Source organism: Dendrobates tinctorius, unplaced genomic scaffold (genome assembly GCF_039654945.1).
Source record: "Dendrobates tinctorius isolate UK_male_01 unplaced genomic scaffold, ASM3965494v1 ptg000424l, whole genome shotgun sequence".
In the NCBI taxonomy this organism is placed as follows: Eukaryota; Metazoa; Chordata; class Amphibia; order Anura; family Dendrobatidae; genus Dendrobates; species Dendrobates tinctorius.
This window is the reverse complement of record NW_027362088.1, coordinates 409,096-436,331: the sequence shown is the minus strand read 5'-3', so window position 1 is coordinate 436,331 and position 27,236 is coordinate 409,096. Positions and strand designations below refer to the sequence as shown.

At 48.6% G+C, this 27,236-nt stretch overlaps 1 protein-coding gene across 1 annotated transcript in view; it reads left to right on the top strand.

Annotated features, from left to right (window-relative positions):
- Window positions 1–5,794: 5,794 nt before the first annotated feature.
- ACAP1 (ArfGAP with coiled-coil, ankyrin repeat and PH domains 1) overlaps window positions 5,795–27,236 on the top strand; it is a 316,878-nt gene continuing 295,436 nt past the window's right edge. Inside the window, exon 1 of the mRNA XM_073564058.1 lies at window positions 5,795–5,920. Within this exon, the coding sequence (XP_073420159.1) occupies window positions 5,868–5,920 (53 nt within the window). The 5' untranslated portion in view covers window positions 5,795–5,867. The remainder of the gene's footprint in view (window positions 5,921–27,236) is intronic.

Here is a 27,236-nt window from a genome sequence, read left to right as displayed (position 1 = left end):
TGAGCGGTGTGTGTGTGCGCTGTATGTGTCTGATATGTGAGCGGTGTGTGTGCGCTGTATGTGTCTGATATGTGAGCGGTGTGTGTGCTGCCTTGTGAGTTTCTCTTAAAACTTTCCATACAGGTTTCCACCTCAGACTGTGCTATCATTAAGTCGTGTATTGGGGTATTACAGGAATTATGGGTACTGATGAAAACCCAAATCTAAGGGAGGGGATGGAGCCGGTGTGGTCTGTGTTCAATGCCAGGGCTGATAATGAGCCCAGTCGGTGGCTGATAATGAGCCCAGTCAGTGGCTGACAATGAGCCCAGTCGGCTGATAACGAACCCAGTCGGTGGCTGACAATGAGCCCCGTCGGCTGATAATGAGCCCAGTCGGTGGCTGATAATGAGCGCCGTCCGCGGCTGATAATGAACCCAGTCGGTGGCTGATGACGAGCCCAGTTGACTGATGATGAGCCTAGTTGTTGGCTTATGACGAGCCCAATTGGTGGCTGATGTCGAGCCCAGTCGGTGGCTGATAACGAGCCCTTTCGGTGGCTGACAATGAGCCCAGTCGGTGGCTGATAATGAGCCCAGTCGGTGGCTGACAATGAGCCCTTTCGGTGGCTGACAATGAGCCCTTTCGGTGGCTGACAATGAGCCCAGTTGGTGGCTGACAATGAGCCCAGTCGGTGGCTGACAATGAGCCCAGTCGGCTGATAATGAGCACCGTCGGTGGCTGACAATGAGCCCAGTCGGTGGCTGATAATGAGCCCAGTTGGTGGCTGATAATGAGCCCAGTCGGTGGCTGACAATGAGCCCAGTCGGTGGCTGACAATGAGCCCAGTCGGTGGCTGACAATGAGCCCAGTCGGTGGCTGATAATGAGCGGCGTCTGTGGCTGATAATGAGCCCAGTTGGTGGCTGATAATGAGCGCCGTCCGTGGCTGATGACGAGCCCAGTCGATGGCTGATGACGAGCCCAGTTGGTGGCTGATGACGAGCCCAGTCGGCTGATAATGAGCGCCATCTGTGGCTGATGATGAGCCCAGTCAGTGGCTGATGACTAGCCTAGTCGGTGGCTGACAATGAGCCCAGTCAGTGGCTGACAATGAGCCCAGTCGGTGGCTGACAATGAGCCCAGTCGGTGGCTGATAATGAGCCCAGTCGTGATGGTCAACGTGTGACTGGACACACCGCCTCCAGCTGGGCGAATTTCTATGGCACACGTGACCCTGGATACACCGCCTCCAGTAGGGTGAATTTAAATAAAATAACGTGCAGCCGGATACACCGCCTCCAGCAGGCGAATTTCAGTATTACATGTATAGCTGGATACACCGCCTCCAGCAGGGCGAATTTAAATAATAAAGGGAAACACCAGGGAAACTGATACAATGGAGGGCACTGCGATAGGGAACGGGGACTTGGAGACCTCCTGCACTCCCCTGAGCCAGTCTCTACACTCCTAACAGTCCCTATACAGGCTCCGCACCTGTCGCCGAGCAGGAACCTAAGAACCCTAGCTCGCCCTGCACCTAGCCCTTTCCAATGAAATGGATGGTGCAGAAACTAATCTCACCACTGCACTGAAACACACAAAAGGAAAGTTACAAAACAGAGGTAATACCACTTAGCTTTGCTCTTTTGCTATTGCTCCCAGCCACAGAGTTCACCACCAGAATGCAGTTTTCCTCTTGAATAGCTGCTCCTTCACCAAGCTTTGTCAGAGCTGCAAGGAACTCCTCTCTGACTCCTTCCACACCAGGACTCTGACTGAACTGCCAGGAACTCTCTCCTTCACCAAGGATGGTTGAAATGACCATTATCACCAACAGTGATTGCAACCACCTGACTCTCTTTTATAGGTAAGAGCCAGCAATCACACCTGCTTCATAATCACGTGCACTAAACTAAAGTAACCAGAGTGCAATGACCCTAATGGCCACCGGGGCAAAACTCACTTTAAGCAACCAGCTTAAAGAAAAAAAGGTTACTAGTGCTTTTCTCTGCCACAATCCAGCATGGATCATGACACCAGTCAGTGGCTGACAATGAGCCCAGTCGGTGGCTGATAATGAGCCCAGTCGGTGGCTGACAATGAGCCCAGTCGGTGGCTTATAAGTACCACTCCCCCTTTGAGGCTATGTGCACACGTAGTTAGGTGCTGCGGATTTGTCTCCGCGGATTTGGGAAAATCCGCACGTTAATCCGCAGGTCAAATTGACCTGCGGTTTACCTGTGGATTAGCCTGTGGTTTAGCCCTGCGGTTTCACACCTCACAATGGAGAAGGTCTGAAACCGCAGCGGAATCTGCACAAAGCATTGACATGCTGCGGATTGTAACCCACAGCAAATCCGTGCAGAAAAATCTGCAGCATGTGCACAGCGTTTTTGGTTTTACCATTGCAAAGAATGGTGCTGTACAGCGCAGCAGAATCCGCACCGTGTGCACATAGCCTGAGAAAGCCATCTCGTGACATGCGCGTCAGGAGTGGCGGGAAGGTCATCCTCCAGTCCTGGCTAATTAAGGGTGGCATTAGCATGTATTAGACTGACACCTTGGTGCCTCTTGTATTTTGACTCCTTTCAGTGATACCATGTGCAAATTGTCTGTTCAGGGAGGAAGAGGACTAGAACTCTAGCGCCACCTATTGGAAGTAGCAATCCTAAAAGTCAATGTCGACTCTTTAACGAGCCTAGTTACATGACTTAGTGTAAAAGCCAAAATTCTGGTTTTGGCTTTCACCCTAAGTCATGTAACAAGGCTCGTTAAAGAGTCGACATTGACTTTAAGGCTATGTGCACACGTTGCGGATTCTGCTGCGGTGTACAGTACCATTAAAAGCAATGGAAGATGAAAACCGCAGTGCACACGGTGCGGATCTTTCCGCGTGGATTTGCTGCGGTTTTCAATCCGCAGCCTGTCACTTCTTTGTGCAGATTCTGCAGCGGTTTGGCACCTGCTCCATGACAGGTGTCAAACCGCAGGGGAAAACCACAGGCAAATGCGCAGAAAATCCACAGATAAACCGCAGGTCTTGTGACCTGAGGATTTAGACAAATCCGAGCGGAAAATTCCACAGCAGAATCCGCAACGTGTGCACACACCCTTAGGATTGCTATTTCCAATAGGGGGCACTAGAGTTCTAGTCCTCTTCCTCTCTGAAGAGACCATTAGCATCTTTCCCAGAGGAGCATTGCGGCTTTAAGCCTCCTCATCTCGGCATGCTTAGCATGTCAATCTCCGCAAGGAGAAACGATACTTCTTGGATAGTGATACCATGTAAATGATAGCCTTTACACCTTGGTCTGATTGTTTAGATGCACCGACTGGCAAATGACACATTCACAGGGGAAGACTTTTTCTTCTCCGGTCCCACTACGTCACTTCCGTTGACGTCAGCACTCACCACCACACTTCCGGGAGCGCGGCAGAACGGCGCCAATGCGGTCACCATATTTCAGATGTCTATGCGATCATACACACAGCGCTTTATCTCCAGCACCATATTGCAGTAACCCCAGCGCTCTGTCTTATGCTTCTTCTCCTATTCCACTATCTGACTAGGTCCACAGGTTTGATGTGATGCAGTATACTACAAGGTGAATGTTTTTGCTTCATGATACTGATTGGATATGCGCTTTCTTCTTTCTAGGTCGGTTACATCGGACCTGCTGTGTCGTCTGAGAACAGAAGACTATGTATGTGATTAGATTTTTCTGTTTTATTCTGCTTTTTTTCTGTTTCACGCCTTAGACTCTGTGTCAAACGTCACTATTATTTGTAAACCAGTGAGGACGGAACTCCGACGTTATATATGATGTATCGCTTGTGTGTGCTAGTTCCAGTGGGTCATAGAGTGACAATATGGATCTTGTTTTCAATTTATTTTTGTTTATGATATTTTTTTCTCTTTCTTTTCTTGTGTAAGGTCTCTATGTATTGAATATATACATCACATTGACAATAATATTGTCTGTTTATTGTCTGTAGTCTGATGAAGGCCTAGTGTTGGCCGAAACATCAAATACTTATACACGGTGGATGTACCTTAGCTAATAAAACACTACCCATGTTTTTCTGCAATTAACCTTGGAGTGCCGAATTTATTATTGGACAATTTTGATTGTTTAGATACTTACACTTCACTGCTCGTCCAAGCCATACAATGGACTTGTAACCTTCCCTCTGTGTACCTGTCATTGTTTCCTACTTTTTTCTTTTGTTTTTTTTTATGTCATATGTAATGTTTACTATTCTTCTAATTATTTAATAAAGGTTATTTTTTTTACTATTTATTTTGTGGTGTTTCCAGCACTCCTTTCCTTGCTGTTTAAAATGTTATTTCTGGAGATTTTCGCCTGATAAAATACTTTATTGATATATTGGGAGGGTTGTAATTGAATCATGTACTCTTGGGAACAGAACGTGTTTTTTGATTATTGAATTTGGCGGTGGCTAATAACGAGCCCAGTCGGTGGTTGATAATGAGCCCAGTCGGTGGTCGATAACGAGTCTAGTCGGTGGTTGATAACGAGCCTTGTATGGGGCTGCTACAAGCCTAGCCCGTGGCTGATAATGAGCCCAGTCGGTGGTTGATAATGAGCCCAGTCGGTGGTTGATAACGAGCCCAGTCGGTGGTTGATAACGAGCCCAGTCGGTGGTTGATAACGAGCCCAGTCGGTGGTTGATAACGAGCCCAGTCGGTGGTTGATAACGAGCCCAGTTGGTGGTTGATAACGAGCCCAGTCGGTGGTTGATAACGAGCCCAGTTGGTGGTTGATAATGAGCCCAGTCGGTGGTTGATAACGAGCCCAGTTGGTGGTTGATAATGAGCCCAGTTGGTGGTTGATAACGAGCCCAGTCGGTGGCTGACAATGAGCCCAGTCGGTGGTTGATAATGAGCCCAGTCGGTGGTTGATAACGAGCCCAGTCGGTTGCTGACAACAAGCCCAGTCTGTGGCTGACAATGAGCCCAGTCGGTGGCTGATAATGAGCCCAGTCAGTGGTTGATAACGAGCCCAGTCGGTGGCTGACAATGAGCCCAGTCGGTGGCTGACAATGAGCCCAGTCGGTGGCTGACAATGAGCCCAGTCGGTGGCTGATAGAGCTCAGTCGGTGGCTGATAGAGCTCAGTCGGTGGTTGATAATGAGCCCAGTCGGTGGCTGACAATGAGCCCAGTCGGTGGCTGACAATGAGCCCAGTCGGTGGCTGACAATGAGCCCAGTCGGTGGCTGACAATGAGCCCATGAAAAATTAGGATGAATGAACTCATGGAGATCAACATCCAACACTGCGGAGACACCATCACATGTTTCTCAACGCAATGATGCTAGAGCATTGCCCCCATCTTTTATGGGAAATATGCAAAAACATGTAAATCAAGAGCCGCGGAGACACCATCACGTTTCTCAACGCAAGCAATGACTAGCCAGGTCTTTCACCGGGAAGGAACAACCACGGGAAGGGCAGTCTCCAATGAAGGAAACCACCTATGCCAAAACATGGTATCCATGCTGTCTGTGGATGGATACCATGTTTTGGCATAGGTGGTTTCCTTCATAGGAGACTGCCCTTCCCGTGGTTGTTCCTTCCCGGTGAAAGACCTGGCTAGTCATTGCTTGCGTTGAGAAACGTGATGGTGTCTCCGCGGCTCTTGATTTACATGTTTTTGATAATGAGCCCAGTTGGTAGCTGACAATGAGCCCAGTCGGTGGCTGTTATAGGGTTATCTCTGGATTGTGCGGCGCTGCCTCTTCCACACCTGGGGGTGTCTCCTTCATGCTTCTTCCTTCCTGGGGAAGTTGCTGTTTCTTCCTCCTTGACAGCAGCAGTCTCACTGTTCTCTCCGTTATCGCTGTTAATTCTCTCCTTCGTTGGCCATGACTGTCACCTTGGACTTCCAGGAATGTCTCACAGACTCTCCCCACACAAGGTAAGGCGAGCGGCTGGGGCGTGAGGTGCTCAGGGGCCATGTCCATGTAGTCCATAACTGAAGCGCAGAGTGGTGACACTGAGGTGACACTGAGGTATGAGGCTCTCGGTGCCTCCATCCTCCCAGCCTTACTGTCACTGCTTGGGGCTGTTACTTGTAGTGCTTCAGGCTGCACATTGTTCATTTCTTGTCACTGATGAGGGACTTTGGCTTGGGGCTGGCATGTGAGGGGTTAATGTGTATAAAGTGAGCTCACCCCGGATACCCCCCTCGGTGTCACCGCTCTGATTCAGGAAGTGAGAAGAGGAAACCACGGATGTCACAGAGCAGCCGCTTAGCTGCATCGTGTCTCAGACAGTGAAAAAGACAATATTATGGGGGAAGGCAAGAGCAAAGTGATCAACCCCAATCCCCCATAAATCCACCCTTTAGGATGACAGATATCTCTCACCAGATATCACAGTACAGTGCTGCATACATTCTTATATAGATCTCTTTGGACCTGATGAGGCTGCTGTACTCACTGTGACATTTCATGTTAGAATGAAAGCGTTACCCTGATATAAATGAGCTCATCTCATCAATCTGCCTACCCAACTGGGCTGACTGCTCCTCAATGTCCCTGTCACGCTTTTATCACGACAGAGTGGAGCCAGAAGACCGCAGCGTCTGATTTCTCCTACTGTTGCACTGATTAAAAGCACTTCACCTTCACATTAAATGGTGTACGTTTATTTTAGCAGTGCAGGGGTTAATCTGCTCAGTTGAGAGCTCCTGGACGCTTTCCTGCATTAAGGCTCTCAGCTGTGCACTGTTAGCCCCTCCCATCTCCTATATCATCTGGGCACTGACTAGCTCTCATTGTCAGAGCTGGCTTATGCTGCATGGCTGGAGGTTGCTGGTTGTTATTGGAGAAGGCGTTTGGGTTTATCTGTGACTGTTGCTAGGTTTTGAGTGTGTGATTCCCTTTCTTCTCCTACTTTGGTTTTACCCCATCCTCCACTCCCCACTGCATTCCTCTGTTATATGCGAGCGTATATTTGTATGTTTGCTGTTTTCCTTTATCCCTGTTCGTATTACCTTTTTACTCTGGTTGGTGTATTACAGTACACTGCTACTCCCCTCTGCCCTGGGTGGGGGAAGGGTACGGACTGAGGGTGGATTCAGGAGCTAAGGCAAGGTCCATGGCCCGGTGTCTTCACCCCCTAGCGTTAGGGACAGGGAATGAGCCCCGGGTCCCGGGACACCCAACGACAGAGTCGAGACTGTCCCTCCTCTCTGTTGTTGATTCTCTGCCCTAAAGGTATATAGCAATATTGTGAGATTCAATAAGACATAACTTTTTATTAAATTAACAAGTAATAAAATGATAGTGCCACCTCTAAAATAGGCGGAGGCAGCAGAATGGGGTCAGGTAGAATTTAGTAGATGTTTGGCCAACAAGACCTGCTCACTGCCTGTGTATGAAAAAGTGAACATTCCTCTCCTTATTTCAGAGTTATTGGGCCAAAACCTAATAGAGAGAAGGATCTCTCCGCAACAACCAATTGATCCCAAGAACAGCAGCGTATTTGCACATGAGAGCATGGGAAAGTCACACCAAGTCATGATCAAATATTAATTCCGGCTCACCCTGGGACATGTCGACGCTGGGGGGCGCTATAACTTTAAACTTTAGTGCCGTTAAAAAGCGGTGCTATGGTTTAAGTACACTTAACTGCCACCGTTAAAAGGCGTATCGGCGGTTGTTAAGGGGTTAAATATAACTCATCATTCTCCCCTGCTCATGCCGATTGTCAGCAGAGCAGGGGAGAATGACGAGAGCCGTGTTCAGCGCCGGGGAGCAGCGCTTACTGTAACGCTTCTTCCCTGGCGCCCGTCCATGTGGTATTGATGCGGCACACGCGTGGCATGCGTGTATTATACACGGACACTGACATCTACGGTCCGGAAATATCAGGACGTGTGAAAGAAGCGTTATAGCCGTTTTTATGTTTGGCGGCTGTCACACGCTAAAAGACGCTTTTTATTGTAAAAATAGTTTTTGCATCACCACATATTGAGAGCTATAATTTTTCCATATTTTGACCCTCAGACTAATGGGCAGACGAAGAGAACAAACCAGACTTTGGAGTCTGAGATGGAGTCATTTGAGATGTTTTATTTCCGCTGATCAGGATGATTGGGTTTCATTTTTGCCCTTGGCCGAATTTGCTTTAAATAATAGAGCTAGTTCTGCCACTTTGATGTCACCTTTTTTTTGTAACTTTGGTTTTCACCCTCGATTTTCTTCAGGGCAGGTGGAGCCTTCTGCCTGCCCAGGTGTTGACACTGTGGTGGAGAGAATGCACCAGATCTGGGACCAAGTGGTGGATAAGTTATCTCTCTCCCAGGAAAAGGCCCAGCGGTTTTCCAACCGACGTAGGACCATTGGTCCCCAGTTTAAGGTGGGTGATATGGTTTGGTTGTCATCAAAAAATATCGCTATGAAGGTGGCTTCTCCTAAGTTTAAGCCTAGATTTATTGGACCTTACAAGATTTTGGAGATTATTAATCCGGTCTCTTTTCGGTTGGCTCTTCCTGTCACATTTAAAATTCATAATGTGTTTCATAAGTCCTTGTTGAAGAGGTTTGTTGAACCAGTAGTTCCCGTGGTGGCACCTCCTGACCCTATATTGGTTGAAGATAACATGGAATATGAGGTAGAGAAGATACTGGATTCCCGTCTAGCTAGACGGAGACTCCAGTATTTGGTTAAGTGGAAGGGTTATGGTCAGGAGGATAATTCCTGTGTCTCTGCCTCTGATATTCATGCCGAAAGATTGGTGCGTGCCTTTCATCGGGCTCACCCGGATCGCCCTGGTGGCATGGATGAGGGTTCGGTGACCCCTCCTCAAGGGGGAGGTACTGTTGTGAGTTCATTTTTCCCTTCACCATTGAGGTCTGATGAACTCCCTCCTCTAGTGAAGGAAGGTAGTGAGGCTGATTACCAGACACCTGGGCAGCTACATGATAACTGGGTGGCTGGAATTGAGGACTGGATATAAGGCTGCCGACGCCCTTCTTCCTGGCTGGTGATTTTCCTGCTGGATTGTTGGAGACCAGTCTGATTCCTGCATCTCAAAGCTAAGTTTTTCTGCTCTGCTTTGTACTCTTCAGTTTTGCTTTTGTTTTGCCTTGTTTTTTGGGAGTTCTGCCATCCCCGGCCGGGGGTGAGCTGAATTCCATTTTTGTCTCTGATCTGTTGTTCTTTTGCTCTGTCTTCAGAATATACTTGACTGCTGATATAGTCTTTTGAAGCCTAGCGACTTCAGGGCCTGTTTTTCCTATCAGTCGGTTGGCTCATTTTGATAGGGTTTTTGCGGATGGCAGACAGCAGCTTTCCTATCCTGTCCTATGTAGTTAGCTTGGGCCCCATCATTTGCTCAACCTATCTTTCTATCTGTGTTAGTGTTTTCATCTTGCTTCACCGTCTTTATATGTTGGGGGCTGCCTATTGCTTTGGGGTCTGCTCTGGGGCAGTTTAGTTTTTCCCCTTTCTGTCTTTAGGCTATGTAGTTCTCCGGCTGTGATCGAGGGGTCTAGGGCACCGTAGGAACCCCCCACGGCTACTGATAGTTGTTGTGGATAGGTTCAGGGGTCTGCAATCTGATAGCTGCCAACCTCACTGGTTCTTCTGGACTTAGCTGGTATTTTGTTTTTTCCTCCTTCGGTGACTCATCATAACAGTGACCCCTACATACTATGTGGGTGGTGCCATATGTGGAGGTGCTATGTGAGTGGTGGCCCTTACACACTGTGTGGGTGGTGCCATATGTGGATGTGCAATGTGAGTGGTGGCCCCTACATACTGTGTGGGTGGTGCCATATGTGGAGGTGCTATGTGAGTGGTGGCCCTTACATACTGTGTGGATGGTGCCATATGTGGATGTGCTATGTGAGTGGTGGCCCTTACATACTGTGTGGATGGTGCCATATGTGGAGGTGCTATGTGAGTGGTGGCCCCTACATACTGTGTGGGTGGTGCCATATATGGATGTGCTATGTGAGTGGTGGCCCTTACATACTGTGTGGGTGGTGCCATATGTGGATGTGCTATGTGAGTGGTGACCCCTACATACTATGTGGGTGGTGACATATGTGGAGATGCTATGTGAGTGGTGGTCCCTACATACTGTGTGGGTGGTGCCATATGTGGATGTGCTATGTGAGTGGTGGCCCCTAAATACTGTGTGGGTGGTGCCATATATGGATGTGCTATGTGAGTGGTGGCCCTTACATACTGTATGGGCGGTGCCATATGTGGAGGTGCAATGTGAGTGGTGGTCCCCATATACTGTATGGGTGGTGCCATATGTGGAGGTGCTATGTGAGTGGTGGCCCCTACATACTGTGTGGGTGGTGCTATATGTGGAGGTGCTATGTGAGTGGTGGCCCCTACATACTGTGTGGGTGGTGCCATATGTGGAGGTGCTATGTGAGTGGTGGCCCCTACATACTGTGTGGGTGGTGCCATATGTGGAGGTGCTATGTGAGTGGTGGCCCCTACATGCTGTGTGGGCGGTGCCATATGTGGAGGTGCTAAGTGAGTGTTGGTCCCCATATACTGTGTGGGTGGTGCCAGATGTGGATGTGCTATGTGAGTGGTGGCCCCTACATACTGTGGGTGGTGGCATATGTGGAGGTGCTATGTGAGTGGTGGCCCCTACATACTGTGTGGATGGTGCCATATGTGGATGTGCTATGTGAGTGGAGGTCCCTCCATACTGTGTGGGTGGCGCCATATGTGGATGTGCTATGTGAGTGGAGGTCCCTCCATACTGTGTGGGTGGCGCCATATGTGGATGTGCTATGTGAGTGGTGGTCCCCATATACTGTGTGGGTGGTGCCATATGTGGAGGTGCTATGTGAGTGGTGGCCCCTACATACTGTGTGGGTGGTGCCATATGTGGATGTGTTATGTGAGTGGTGACCCCTACATACTGTCTGGGTGGTGCCATAAGTGGATGTGCTATGTGAGTGGTGGCCCCTACATACTGTGTTGGTGGTGCCATATGTAGAGGTGCTATGTGAGTGGTGGCCCCTACATACTGTGTGGGTGATGCCATTTGTGGATGTGCTATGTGAGTGGTGGCCCCTACATACTGTGTGAGTGGTGCCCCCATGTGGATATGCTATGTGAGTGGTGGCCCCTACATACTGTGTGGGTGGTGGCATATGTGGATGTGCTATGTGAGTGGTGGCCCCTACATACTGTGTGGGTGGTGCCATATGTGGAGGTGCTATGTGAGTGGTGGTCCCTACATACTGTGTGGGTGGTGCCATATGTGGAGGTACTATGTGAGTGGTTGCCCCTACATACTGTGTGGATGGTGCCATATGTGGATGTGCTATGTGAGTGGTGGCCCCTACATACTGTGTGGGTGGTGCCATATGTGGATGTGCTATGTGAGTGGTGGCCCCTACATACTGTGTGGATGGTGCCATATGTGGATGTGCTATGTGAGTGGTGGTCCCTACATACTGTGTGGGTGGTGCCATATATGGATGTGCTATGTGAGTGGTGGTCCCTCCATACTGTGTGGGTGGTGGCATATGTGGATGTGCTATGTGAGTGGTGGCCCCTACATACTGTGTGGGTGGTGCCATATGTGGATGTGCTATGTGAGTGGTGACCCCTACATACTGTGTGGGTGGTGCCATATGTGGAGGTGCTATGTGAGTGGTGGCCCTTACATACTGTGTGGGTGGTGCCATATGTGGATGTGCTATGTGAGTGGTGGCCCCTACATACTGTGTGGATGGTGCCATATGTGGATGTGCTATGTGAGTGGTGGCCCCTACATACTGTGTGGATGGTGCCATATGTGGATGTGCTATATGAGTGGTGGTCCCTACATACTGTGTGGGTGGTGCCATATGTGGATGTGCTATGTGAGTGGTGACCCCTACATACTGTGTGGGTGATGCCATATGTGGAGGTGCAATGTGAGTGGTGGCCCCTACATACTGTGTGGGTGGTGCCATATGTGGATGTGCTATGTGAGTGGTGGCCCCTACATACTGTGTGGATGGTGCCATATGTGGATGTGCTATGTGAGTGGTGGCCCCTACATACTGTGTGGATGGTGCCATATGTGGATGTGCTATGTGAGTGGTGGTCCCTACATACTGTGTGGGTGGTGCCATATGTGGATGTGCTATGTGAGTGGTGGTCCCTACATACTGTGTGGGTGGTGCCATATGTGGATGTGCTGTGTGAGTGGTGGCCCCTACATACTGTGTGGGTGGTGCCATATGTGGAGGTGCAATGTGAGTGGTGGCCCTTACATGCTGTGTGGATGGTGCCATATGTGGATGTGCTATGTGAGTGGTGACCCCTACATACTGTGTGGGTGGTGCCAGATGTGGATGTGCTATGTGAGTGGTGGCCCCTACATACTGTGGGTGGTGGCATATGTGGATGTGCTATGTGAGTGGAGGTCCCTCCATACTGTGTGGGTGGCGCCATATGTGGATGTGCTATGTGAGTGGTGGTCCCCATATACTGTGTGGGTGGTGCCATATGTGGAGGTGCTATGTGAGTGGTGGCCCCTACATACTGTGTGGGTGGTGCCATATGTGGATGTGCTATGTGAGTGGTGGCCCCTACATACTGTGTGGATGGTGCCATATGTGGATGTGCTATGTGAGTGGTGGCCCCTACATACTGTGTGGATGGTGCCATATGTGGATGTGCTATGTGAGTGGTGGTCCCTACATACTGTGTGGGTGGTGCCATATGTGGATGTGCTATGTGAGTGGTGGTCCCTACATACTGTGTGGGTGGTGCCATATGTGGATGTGCTGTGTGAGTGGTGGCCCCTACATACTGTGTGGGTGGTGCCATATGTGGAGGTGCAATGTGAGTGGTGGCCCTTACATGCTGTGTGGATGGTGCCATATGTGGATGTGCTATGTGAGTGGTGACCCCTACATACTGTGTGGGTGGTGCCAGATGTGGATGTGCTATGTGAGTGGTGGCCCCTACATACTGTGGGTGGTGGCATATGTGGATGTGCTATGTGAGTGGAGGTCCCTCCATACTGTGTGGGTGGCGCCATATGTGGATGTGCTATGTGAGTGGTGGTCCCCATATACTGTGTGGGTGGTGCCATATGTGGAGGTGCTATGTGAGTGGTGGCCCCTACATACTGTGTGGGTGGTGCCATATGTGGATGTGCTATGTGAGTGGTGACCCCTACATACTGTGTGGGTGGTGCCATATGTGGATGTGCTATGTAAGTGGTGGCCCCTACATACTGTGTGAGTGGTGCCCCCATGTGGATATGCTATGTGAGTGGTGGCCCCTACATACTGTGTGGGTGGTGGCATATGTGGATGTGCTATGTGAGTGGTGGTCCCCATATACTGTGTGGGTGGTGCCATATGTGGATCATAGAATCATAGAATCGTAGAGTTGGAAGGGACCTCCTGGGCCATCTGGTCCAACCCCCTGCTCAAAGCAGGATTCGCTAAATCATCCCAGTCAGATGTCTGTCCAGCCTCTGTTTGAAGACTTCCATTGAAGGAGAACTCACCACTTCTTGTGGCAGCCTGTTCCACTCATTGATCACTCTAACTGTCAAAAAGTTTTTTCTAATATCTAATCTGTGTCTCCTCCCATTCAGTTTCATCCCATTGCTTCTAGTCTTTCCTTGTGCAAATGAGAATAAAGTTGATCCTTCTACAATGTGACAGCCCTTTAGATATTTGTAGACAGCTATTAAGTCTCCTCTCAGTCTTCTCTTTTGCAAACTAAACATTCCCAAATCCTGCAACCTTTCCTCATAAGACAGGGTTTGCAGACCGGTCACCATTCTGGTCGCTCTTTTCTGAACTTGCTCCAGTTTGTTGATGTCTTTTTTAAAATGTGGTGCCCAAAACTGGACACAATATTCCAGATGAGGTCTGACCAAAGAGGAGTAGAGGGAAATAATGACTTCACGTGATCTAGACTGTATGCTTCTGTTAATACATCCTAGAATTGCATTTGCCTTTTTTGCTGCTGCATCACACTGTTGACTCATATTCAGTCTGTGATCTATTAGTATACCCAAGTCTTTTTCACATGTGCTGTCACTTAGCCCTATTCCTCCCATTCTATATATGCTTTTTCCATTTTTATTGCCCAGATGTAGTACTTTGCATTTTTCCCTGTTAAAAACCATTCTGTTAGTTGCTGCCCACTTCTCCAGTTTATTTATATCTTTTTGAATCCTCTCTCTCTCTTCTCTAGTATTAGCTATCCCTCCTAGCTTTGTGTCATCAGCAAATTTAATCAGTTTACCCTCAATTCCTTCATCTAAATCGTTGATAAAGATGTTGAACAATACAGGGCCCAGGACAGAGCCCTGTGGTACCCCACTTGAGACATTCTTCCAACTGGATGTGCAGCCATTTACGACCACTCTTTGGGTCCGATCACTAAGCCAGTTATGAATCCACCTAACAGTTGCCTTGTCCATTCCATACTTAGTCATTTTTTCAAAAAGGATTGTATGAGAGACTTTGTCAAATGCTTTGCTGAAGTCAAGATATACTATATCTACGGCATTTCCTTGATCCACCCAATCAGTGATTCCGTCATAGAAGGAAATTAAGTTAGTCTGACATGACTTATTAGTTACAAACCCATGCTGACTCTGTTTAATCACTTCATTCTTATCCAGGTATTGACATACATGTTGTTTAATAATTTGTTCAAAGATCTTTCCTGGTATAGAAGTCAGACTCACCGGCCTATAGTTGCCTGGGTCCACCTTCTTCCCCTTTTTGAAGATAGGAACAACATTTGCTCTTCTCCAGTCTTCTGGCACTTCTCCTGTTCTCCAAGAATTTTCAAAGATTATGGAGAGGGGTTCAAAAATTTCTTCTGCTATCTCCTTCAGTACTCTGGGGTGTAATTCATCTGGACCTGGAGACTTGAATTCATTTAGGTTAGCTAAGTGTTTCCTCACAATCTTTCTGTTTATAGATATCCTGGATTCTTCTATTCCCTTAATAGGACAGTGAATAACAGTTGATGTTACATTTCCTTTCTGAGAGAAAACAGATGCAAAATAGGAATTTAAAAGTTCAGCCTTCTCAACATCCTGTCTTACCATTTCATCATTTTCATCCTGTAAAAATCCTATAGCATCTTTGACTTTTCTTTTACTTTTGACATATCCCCAAAATCCTTTATTATTGCTTTTGACATCTCTTGCAAGCCTCAATTCATTTTCAGCTTTAGCTAATCTGATTTGTGCCCTGCAGGTTCTGCAGACAACATTATATTCTTCTTTAGATATGCCTCCCTCTTTCCATTTTATAAACATTTTTTTCTTCCTTTTTAGCATGTGCTTAAGTTCTGTGTTCATCCATCCTGGTTTCCTTAATTGCTTCCTATTCTTCCCTCTTTTCGGAATTGTTAACAATTGTGCTTTGAGAATTTCATTTTTCAAGATTTCCCATCCCTCCTGGACATTTTTGTCTTTTAGGATATCCAGCCATTGGATCCCTCCAATTCTCTTTCTGAATCCCTTAAAATCTGCCTTTCTGAAATCTAACCTTGACGTCTGAGTCTTCACAGGTCTTCCGCCTCTAGTTATCCAAAATTCTAAAATAGCATGGTCGCTACCTCCTAGGGTCCCAGCCACTTTTACCTCCTCAACCATTTCCTCCCTGTTTATAAGGATTAGATCCAAGGTAGCAGTTCCCCTTGTTTTCTCCCCTACCTTTTGGAAGATAAAGTTGTCAGCAAGAGAGGATAAGAATTTCCTTGACCTGTTAGTTTTGCCTGAGAGAGTTTCCCAACAAATGTCTGGATAGTTGAAATCTCCCATGACAACTATGTCATATTTTTTGGAGAACTTGGCCATTTGATGCATAAAGAGTTCATCCATATCTTCAGCTTGCACAGGCGGCCTGTAGTAAATGCCTACAATGGTGTCCTTTCCATTGTTCTGTCCTTGTATTCTTACCCAAACAGTTTCCACAGAACTCCCAGTCTCTGAAGCTTCAATCTATGTGCAGATATACGCGTTTCTAACATACAATGCAACACCCCCTCCTCGTTTATCAAGTCTGTTTCTTGCAAATAAGTTGTATCCTTCTAGTCTTGTATTCCAATCATGTGTATCGTCCCACCAAGTTTCAGTGATTCCAATGACATCATATTTCTTTTCCTGTGTTAGTAGTTCCAATTCTCCTTGTTTGTTGCCCATGCTTTGTGCATTAGTATAGAAACATTTTAGTTTGTGATTGGTTTCTCTTTCTCCAATATTTTTATTAATTAGATTCTTTTGTCTTTGTTCTTCCTTTCCACTTCTAATAGCAGAGTTCTCAATAGCATTTGTCAGGTGTATGGCTTTTTCTGGTCTTTTGCTTCCCTTCCCATGTTGTTCTAGTTTAAAGCTCTCCTTACAAGTGTAGCAAGGTGACTTCCAAATACATACTTTCCAGTCTTCGTAAGGTGCACCCCATCTCTAGCAAGTAGTCCATCGTATAAGTAATTCACTCCGTGATCCAGAAATCCAAATCGTTGCTGACGGCACCATCGACGTAGCCAGTTGTTCACCTGCAGAATCTTATTCCACTTCCTTGTTCCATGGCCATCCACTGGGAGGATGGAAGAGAAGACCACCTGCGCTCCCAGTTCTGTCACTTTCTTGCCTAAGTCTTCAAAGTCTCTGCAGATGGTTTCCAGGTCGTTTCTTGCGGTGTCATTTGTCCCCACGTGTAGTAGCAGGAATGGGTAGTCATCTGTAGGTCTGAAGAGTCCTGATATCCTGTCAGACACATCTTTAATTTTTGCACCTGGAAGACAGCACATTTCTCTTGAAGTTATATCCAGTCTGCAGATAGCGGCCTCTGTTCCTCTCAACAGGGAATCCCCCATGACCACCACTCTCCGTTTCTTCTTCACAACATTTTTCTTTCTCCATCCGGGAGGACTCTGAAGGCGTACAAGGTTGCTGTTTGTGGAGGTGCTATGTGAGTGGTGGTCCCCATATACTCTATGGGTGGTGCCATATGTGGATGTGCTATGTGAGTGGTGGTCCCCATATACTGTGTGGGTGGTGCCATATGTGGAGGTGCTATGTGAGTGGTGGTCCCCATATACTGTGTGGGTGGTGCCATATGTGGAGGTGCTATGTGAGTGGTGGCCCCTACATACTGTGTGGATGGTGCCATATGTGGATTTGCTATGTGAGTGATCGTCCCCATATACTGTGTGGGTGGTGCCATATGTGGATGTGCTATGTGAGTGGTGGCCCCTACATACTGTGTGGGTGGTGCGATATGTGGATGTGCTATGTGAGTGGTGGTCCCCATATACTGTGTGGGTGGTGCCATATGTGAATGTGCTATGTGAGTGGTGGCCCCTACATACTCTGTGGATGGTGCCATATGTGGATGTGCTATGTGAGTGGTGGCCCCTACATACTCTGTGGATGGTGCCATATGTGGAGGTGCTATGTGAGTGGTGGCCCTTACATACTGTGTGGGTGGTGCCATATGTGGAGGTGCAATGTGAGTGGTGGCCCTTACATACTGTGTGGGTGGTGCCATATGTGGATGTGCTATGTGAGTGGTGGCCCCTACATACTGTGTGGGTGGTGCCATATGTGGATGTGCTATGTGAGTGGTGGTCCCTACATACTGTGTGGGTGGTGCCATATGTGGATGTGCTATGTGAGTGGTGGTCCCTACATACTGTGTGGATGGTGCCATATGTGGATGTGCTATGTGAGTGGTGGCCCTTACATACTGTGTGGATGGTGCCATATGTGGATGTGCTATGTGAGTGGTGGCCCCTACATTCTGTGTGGGTGATGCCATATGTGGATGTGCTATGTGAGTGGTGGTCCCTACATACTATGTAGGTGGTGCCATATGTGGATGTGCTATGTGAGTGGTGGTCCTTACACACTGTGTGGGTGGTGCCATATGTGGATGTGCTATGTGAGTGGTGGCCACTACATACTGTGTGGGTGGTGTCATATGTGGATGTGCTATGTGAGTGGTGGCCCCTACATACTGTGTGGGTGGTGCCATATGTGGAGGTGCTATGTGATTGGTGGTCCCCATATACTGTGTGGGTGGTGACATATGTGGATGTGCTATGTGAGTGGTGGCCCCTACATACTGTGTGGGTGGTGCCATATGTGGATGTGCTATGTGAGTGATGGTCCCCATATACTGTGTGGGTGGTGCCATATGTGGATGTGCTATGTGAGTGGTGGTCCCTACATACTGTGTGGGTGCTGCCATATGTGGATGTGCTATGTGAGTGGTGGCCCCTACATACTGTGTGGATGGTACCATATATGGATGTGCTATGTGAGTGGTGGCCCCTACATACTGTGTGGGTGGTGCCATATGTGGATGTGCTATGTGAGTGGTGGTCCCCATATACTGTGTGGGTGGTGCCATATGTGGAGGTGCTATGTGAGTGGTGGCCCCTACATACTGTATGGGTGGTGCCATATGTGGATGTGCTATGTGAGTGGTGGTCCCTACATACTGTGTGGGTGGTGCCATATGTGGATGTGCTATGTGAGTGGTGGTCCTTACATACTGTGTGGGTGGTGCCATATGTGGATGTGCTATGTGAGTGGTGGCCCCTACATACTGTGTGGGTGGTGCCATATGTGGAGGTGCTATGTGAGTGGTGGTTCCCATATACTGTGTGGGTGGTGCCATATGTGGATGTGCTATGTGAGTGGTGGTCCCTACATACAGTGTGTGTGGTGCCATATGTGGATGTGCTATGTGAGTGGTTGTCCCTACATACTCTGTGGGTGGTGCCATATGCGGAGGTGCTATGTGAGTGGTGGTCCCTACATACTGTGTGGGTGGTGCCATATGTGGATGTGCTATGTGAGTGGAGGCCCCTACATACTGTGTGGGTGGTGCCATATGTGGATGTGCTATGTGAGTGGTGGTCCCCATATACTGTGTGGGTGGTGCCAAATGTGGATGTGCTATGTGAGTGGTGGCCCCTACATACTGTGTGGGTCGTGCCATATGTGGAGGTGCTATGTGAGTGGTGGTCCCCATATACTGTGTGGGTGGTGCCATATGTGGATGTGCTATGTGAGTGGTGGTCCTTACATACAGTGTGGGTGGTGCCATATGTGGATGTGCTATGTGAGTGGTGGCCCCTACATACTGTGTGGGTGGTGCCATATGTGGAGGTGCTATGTGAGTGGTGGTCCCTACATCCTATGTGGGTGGTGCCATATGTGGATGTGCTATGTGAGTGGTGGCCCCTACATACTCTGTGGATGGTGCCATATGTTGATGTGCTATTTGAGTGGTGGCCCCTACATACTGTATGGGTGGTGTCATATGTGGATGTGCTATGTGAGTGGAGGCCCCTACATACTGTGTGGGTGGTGCCATATGTGGAGGTGCTATGTGAGTTGTGGCCCTACATACAGTGTGGGTGGTGCCATATGTGGAGGTGCTATGTGAGTGGTGGCCCCTACATACTGTGTGGGTGGTGCCATATGTGGAGGTGCTGTGTGAGTGGTGGTCCCCATATACTGTGTGGGTGGTGCCATATGTGGATGTGCTATGTGAGTGGTGACCCCTACATACTGTGTGGGTGATGCCATATGTGGAGGTGCTATGTGAGTGGTGGCCCCTACATACTGTGTGGGTGGTGCCATATGTGGAGGTGCTGTGTGAGTGGTGGTCCCCATATACTGTGTGGGTGGTGCCATATTTTGGTGTGCTATGTGAGTGGTGGCCCCTACATACTGTGTGGATGGTGCCATATGTGGATGTGCTATGTGAGTGGTGGTCCCTACATACTGTGTGGGTGGTTCCATATGTGGATGTGCTATGTGAGTGGTGGCCCCTACATACTGTATGGGTGGTGCCATATGTGGATGTGCTATGTGAGTGGTGGCCCCCATATACTCTATGGGTGGTGCCATATGTGGATGTGCTATGTGAGTGGTGGTCCCTACATACTGTGTGGGTGGTGCCATATGTGGAGGTGCTATGTGAGTGGTGGTCCCTACATACTATGTGGGTGGTGCCATATGTGGATGTGCTATGTGAGTGGTGGTCCTTACATACAGTGTGGGTGGTGCCATATGTGGATGTGCTATGTGAGTGGTGGCCCCTACATACTGTGTGGGTGGTGCCATATGTGGAGGTGCTATGTGAGTGGTGGTCCCTACATACTATGTGGGTGGTGCCATATGTGAATGTGCTATGTGAGTGGTGGCCCCTACATACTCTGTGGATGGTGCCATATGTTGATGTGCTATGTGAGTGGTGGCCCCTACATACTGTGTGGGTGGTGCCATATGTGGATGTGCTATGTGAGTGGTGGCCCCTACATACTGTATGGGTGGTGTCATATGTGGATGTGCTATGTGAGTGGTGGTCCCTACATACTATGTGGGTGGTGCCATATGTGGATGTGCTATGTGAGTGGTGTCCCCTACATACTGTGTGGGTGGTGCCATATGTGGAGGTGCTATGTGAGTGGTGGTCCCTACATACTATGTGGGTGGTGCCATATGTGGATGTGCTATGTGAGTGGTGGCCCCTACATACTGTGTGGGTGGTGCCATATGTGGATGTGCTATGTGAGTGGTGGCCCCTACATACTGTGTGGGTGGTGCCATATGTGGAGGTGCTATGTGAGTGGTGGTCCCTACATACTATGTGGGTGGTGCCATATGTGGATGTGCTATGTGAGTGGTGGCCCCTACATACTGTGTGGGTGGTGCCATATGTGGATGTGCTATGTGAGTGGTGGCCCCTACATACTGTGTGGGTGGTGCCATATGTGGAGGTGCTATGTGAGTGGTGGTCCCTACATACTGTGTGGGTGATGCCATATGTGGAGGTGCTATGTGAGTGGTGGCCCCTACATACTGTGTGGGTGGTGCCATATGTGGAGGTGCTGTGTGAGTGGTGGTCCCCATATACTGTGTGGGTGGTGCCATATGTAGATGTGCTATGTGAGTGGTGGCCCCTACATACTGTGTGGATGGTGCCATATGTGGATGTGCTATGTGAGTGGTGGTCCCTACATACTGTGTGGATGGTGCCATATGTTGATGTGCTATGTGAGTGGTGGCCCCTACATACTGTATGGGTGGTGCCATATGTGGATGTGCTATGTGAGTGGTGGCCCCCATATACTCTATGGGTGGTGCCATATGTGGATGTGCTATGTGAGTGGTGGTCCCTACATACTGTGTGGGTGGTGCCATATGTGGAGGTGCTATGTGAGTGGTGGTCCCTACATACTATGTGGGTGGTGCCATATGTGGATGTGCTATGTGAGTGGTGGTCCTTACATACAGTGTGGGTGGTGCCATATGTGGATGTGCTATGTGAGTGGTGGCCCCTACATACTGTGTGGGTGGTGCCATATGTGGAGGTGCTATGTGAGTGGTGGTCCCTACATACTATGTGGGTGGTGCCATATGTGAATGTGCTATGTGAGTGGTGGCCCCTACATACTCTGTGGATGGTGCCATATGTTGATGTGCTATGTGAGTGGTGGCCCCTACATACTGTGTGGGTGGTGCCATATGTGGATGTGCTATGTGAGTGGTGGCCCCTACATACTGTATGGGTGGTGTCATATGTGGATGTGCTATGTGAGTGGTGGTCCCTACATACTATGTGGGTGGTGCCATATGTGGATGTGCTATGTGAGTGGTGTCCCCTACATACTGTGTGGGTGGTGCCATATGTGGAGGTGCTATGTGAGTGGTGGTCCCTACATACTATGTGGGTGGTGCCATATGTGGATGTGCTATGTGAGTGGTGGCCCCTACATACTGTGTGGGTGGTGCCATATGTGGATGTGCTATGTGAGTGGTGGCCCCTACATACTGTGTGGGTGGTGCCATATGTGGAGGTGCTATGTGAGTGGTGGTCCCTACATACTGTATGGGTGGTGCCATATGTGGATGTGCTATGTGAGTGGTGGTCCCTACATACTGTGTGGGTGGTGCCATATGTCGATGTGCTACAGTGGGGAAAAATAGTATTTAGTCTGTCAGCAATAGTGCAAGTTCCACCACTTAAAAAGATGAGAGGCGTCTGTAATTTACATCATAGGTAGACCTCAACTATGGGAGACAAACTGAGAAAAAAAAATCCAGAAAATCACATTGTCTGTTTTGTTTTCATTTTATTTGCATATTATGGTGGAAAATAAGTATTTAGTCAGAAACAAAATTTCATCTCAATACTTTGTGATGTATCCTTTGTTGGCAATGACAGAGGTCAAACGTTTTCTGTAAGTCTTCACAAGGTTGCCACACACTGTTGTTGGTATGTTGGCCCATTCCTCCATGCAGATCTCCTCTAGAGCAGTGATGTTTTTGGCTTTTCGCTTGGCAACACGGACTTTCAACTCCCTCCAAAGGTTTTCTATAGGGTTGAGATCTGGAGACTGGCTAGGCCACTCCAGGACCTTGAAATGCTTCTTACGAAGCCACTCCTTCGTTGCCCTGGCGGTGTGCTTTGGATCATTGTCATGTTGAAAGACCCAGCCACGTTTCATATTCAATGCCCTTGCTGATGGAAGGAGGTTTGCACTCAAAATCTCACGATACATGGCCCCATTCATTCTTTCATGTACCCGGATCAGTCGTCCTGGCCCCTTTGCAGAGAAACAGCCCCAAAGCATGATGTTTCCACCACCATGCTTTACAGTAGGTATGGTGTTTGATGGATGCAACTCAGTATTCTTTTTCCTCCAAACACGACAAGTTGTGTTTCTACCAAACAGTTCCAGTTTGGTTTCATCAGACCATAGGACATTCTCCCAAAACTCCTCTGGATCATCCAAATGCTCTCTAGCAAACTTCAGACGGGCCCGGACATGTACAGGCTTAAGCAGTGGGACACGTCTGGCACTGCAGGATCTGCGTCCATGGTGGCGTAGTGTGTTACTTATGGTAGGCCTTGTTACATTGGTCCCAGCTCTCTGCAGTTCATTCACTAGGTCCCCCCGCGTGGTTCTGGGATTTTTGCTCACCGTTCTTGTGATCATTCTGACCCCACAGGGTGGGATTTTGCGTGGAGCACCAGATCGAGGGAGATTATCAGTGGTCTTGTATGTCTTCCATTTTCTAATTATTGCTCCCACAGTTGATTTCTTCACTCCAAGCTGGTTGGCTATTGCAGATTCAGTCTTCCCAGCCTGGTGCAGGGCTACAATTTTGTTTCTGGTGTCCTTTGACAGCTCTTTGGTCTTCACCATAGTGGAGTTTGGAGTCAGACTGTTTGAGGGTGTGCACAGGTGTCTTTTTATACTGATAACAAGTTTAAACAGGTGCCATTACTACAGGTAATGAGTGGAGGAAAGAGGAGACTCTTAAAGAAGAAGTTACAGGTCTGTGAGAGCCAGAAATCTTGATTGCTTGTTTCTGACCAAATACTTATTTTCCACCATAATATGCAAATAAAATGAAAACAAAACAGACAATGTGATTTTCTGGATTTTTTTTTCTCAGTTTGTCTCCCATAGTTGAGGTCTACCTATGATGTAAATTACAGACGCCTCTCATCTTTTTAAGTGGAGGAACTTGCACTATTGCTGACTGACTAAATACTTTTTTTCCCCACTGTATGTGAGTGGTGGTCCCTACATACTGTGTGGGTGGTGCCATATGTGGAGGTGCTATGTGAGTGGTGGCCCCTACATATGCTGTGGATGGTGCCATATGAGTGGTGGTCCCTACATACTGTGTGGGTGGTGCCATATGTGGATGTGCTATGTGAGTGATGGCCCCTACATACTGTGTGGGTGGTGCCATATGTGGATGTGCTATGTGAGTGGTGGCCCTTACATACTGTGTGGGTGGTGCCATATGTGGATGTGCAATGTGAGTGGTGGCCCCCATATACTCTATGGGTGGTGCCATATGTGGATGTGCTATGTGAGTGGTGGTCCTTACATACAGTGTGGGTGGTGCCATATGTGGATGTGCTATGTGAGTGGTGGCCCCTACATACTGTGTGGGTGGTGCCATATGTGGATGTGCTATGTGAGTGGTGGCCCCATATACTCTATGGGTGGTGCCATATGTGGATGTGCTAGGTGAGTGGTGGTCCCTACTCACTGTGTGGGTTGTGCCATATGTGGATGTGCTATGTGAGTGGTGGCCCCTACATACTGTGTGGGTGGTGCCATATGTTGATGTGCTATGTAAGTGGTGGCCCCTACATACTGTGTGGGTGGTGCCATATGTGGATGTGCTATGTGAGTGGTGGCCCCTACATATGCTGTGGATGGTGCCATATGAGTGGTGGTCCCTACATACTGTGTGGGTGGTGCCATATGTGGATGTGCTATGTGAGTGATGGCCCCTACATACTGTGTGGGTGGTGCCATATGTGGATGTGCTATGTGAGTGGTGGCCCTTACATACTGTGTGGGTGGTGCCATATGTGGATGTGCAATGTGAGTGGTGGCCCCCATATACTCTATGGGTGGTGCCATATGTGGATGTGCTATGTGAGTGGTGGTCCCTACATACTGTGTAGGTGGTGCCATATGTGGATGTGCTATGTGAGTGGTGGTCCTTACATACAGTGTGGGTGGTGCCATATATGGATGTGCTATGTGAGTGGTGGCCCCTACATACTGTGTGGGTGGTGCCATATGTTGATGTGCTATGTAAGTGGTGGCCCCTACATACTGTGTGGGTGGTGCCATATGTGGATGTGCTATGTGAGTGGTGGCCCCATATACTCTATGGGTGGTGCCATATGTGGATGTGCTATGTGAGTGGTGGTCCCTACATACTGTGTGGGTTGTGCCATATGTGGATGTGCTATGTGAGTGGTGGTCCCCATATACTATGTGGGTGGTGCCATATGTGGAGGTGCTATGTGAGTGGTGGTCCCTACATACTGTGTGGATGGTGCCATATGTGGATTTGCTATGTGAGTGGTGGCCCCTACATACAGTGTGGGTGGTGCCATATGTAGATGTGCTATGTGAGTGGTGGCCCCTACATACTGTGTGGATGGTGCCATATGTGGATTTGCTATGTGAGTGATCGTCCCCATATACTGTGTGGGTGGTGCCATATGTGGATGTGCTATGTGAGTGGTGGTCCCCATATACTGTGTGGGTGGTGCCATATGTGGAGGTGCTATGTGAGTGGTGGTCCCTACATACTGTGTGGATGGTGCCATATGTGGATTTGCTATGTGAGTGGTGGTCCCTACATACTGTGTGGGTGGTGCCATATGTAGATGTGCTATGTGAGTGGTGGCCCCTACATACTGTGTGGATGGTGCCATATGTGGATTTGCTATGTGAGTGATCGTCCCCATATACTGTGTGGGTGGTGCCATATGTGGATGTGCTATGTGATTGGTGGTCCTTAAATACTGTGTGGGTGGTGCCATACGTGGATGTGCTATGTGAGTGGTGGCCCCTACATACTGTGTGGGTGGTGCGATATGTGGATGTGCTATGTGAGTGGTGGCCCCTACATACTGTGTAGGTGGTGCCATATGTGGATGTGCTATGTGAGTGGTGGTCCCCATATACTGTATGGGTGGTGCCATATGTGGAGGTGCTATGTGAGTGGTGGCCCCTACATACTGTGTGGGTGGTGCAATATGTGGATGTGCTATGTGAGTGGTGGTCCCTACATACTGTGTGGGTGGTGCCATATGTGGATGTGCTATGTGAGTGGTGGTCCCTACATACTGTGTGGATGTGCCATATGTGGAGGTGCTAGGTGAGTGGTGGTCCCTACATACTGTGTGGGTGGTGCCATATGTGGATGTGCTATGTGAGTGGTGGTCCCTACATACTGTATGGGTGGTGCCATATGTGGATGTGCTATGTGAGTGGTGGCCCCTACATACTGTATGGGTGGTGCCATATGTGGATGTGCTATGTGAGTGGTGGTCCCTACATACTGTGTGGGTGGTGCCATATGTGGATGTGCTATGTGAGTGGTGGTCCCTACATACTGTGTGGATGTGCCATATGTGGAGGTGCTAGGTGAGTGGTGGCCCCTACATACTGTATGGGTGGTGCCATATGTGGATGTGCTATGTGAGTGGTGGTCCCTACATACTGTGTGGGTGGTGCCATATGTGGATGTGCTATGTGAGTGGTGGTCCTTACATACTGTGTGGATGTGCCATATGTGGAGGTGCTATGTGAGTGGTGGCCCCTACATACTGTGTGGGTGGTGCCATATGTGGAGGTGCTATGTGAGTGGTGGCCCCTACATTCTGTGTGGGCCACCAGGGGAAGAGTCTTGAGGAGATCATTTGCATATTCCCAGTGCCTTCTGGGATAAGTGAAGAGTCTCCGCGAGCTCAACGATCACTGGGTTTTGGCCGTTGCAGCTGAAAAGAGGAAATCGGAAAACCAGGGGAAGAGTCTTGAGGAGATCATTTGCATATTCCCAGTGCCTTCTGGGATAAGTGAAGAGTCTCCGCGAGCTCAACGATCACTGGGTTTTGGCCGTTGCAGCTGAAAAGAGGAAATCGGAAAACCAGGGGAAGAGTCTTGAGGAGATCATTTGCATATTCCCAGTGCCTTCTGGGATAAGTGAAGAGTCTCCGCGAGTTCAACGATCACTGGGTTTTGGCCGTTGCAGCTGAAAAGAGGAAATTGGAAAAACCGCGCGCCGAAATTTGGCTCATCTTTCATCGTTTTTAAGAAATCTCAAGATGGAAGAGGCCAGGAGCCATTTGGTGAGCTGCATTTCTTGCTACATGTTCACAGATTTACCAGTGGAAAAGCCAAACTTCACATGCCACAAATGCAAGCTTGTGTCCCTATTGGAGGAAAAGTTGCAAAATCTCGAAGAGAGGTTGGCTACGTTGAAGATCATTAAGGAAGGTGAAGAGTTCTTGGACAGAGCAGAATTATCTCTTCATGTTACAGAAAGAGAATAAATTCGAAGTGCACCTGAAGAAACAGAGGAATGGAGACATGTGACCCAGAGAAGCAGGAGGATCAGGAGGCAGTCAGCACCCATACTGCTCAGAAACCAGTACCAGGCTCTCACGCAGGAAAACGATGAAGAAATACATCAGGATAAGACTTTGCCAACAAACAGCAACCTTGTACGCCTTCAGAGTCCTCCTGGATGGAGAAAGAAAAATGTTGTGAAGAAGAAACGGAGAGTGGTGGTCATGGGGGATTCCCTGTTGAGAGGAACAGAGGCCGCTATCTGCAGACCGGATATAACTACAAGAGAAATGTGCTGTCTTCCAGGTGCAAAAATTAAAGATGTGTCTGACAGGATATCAGGACTCTTCA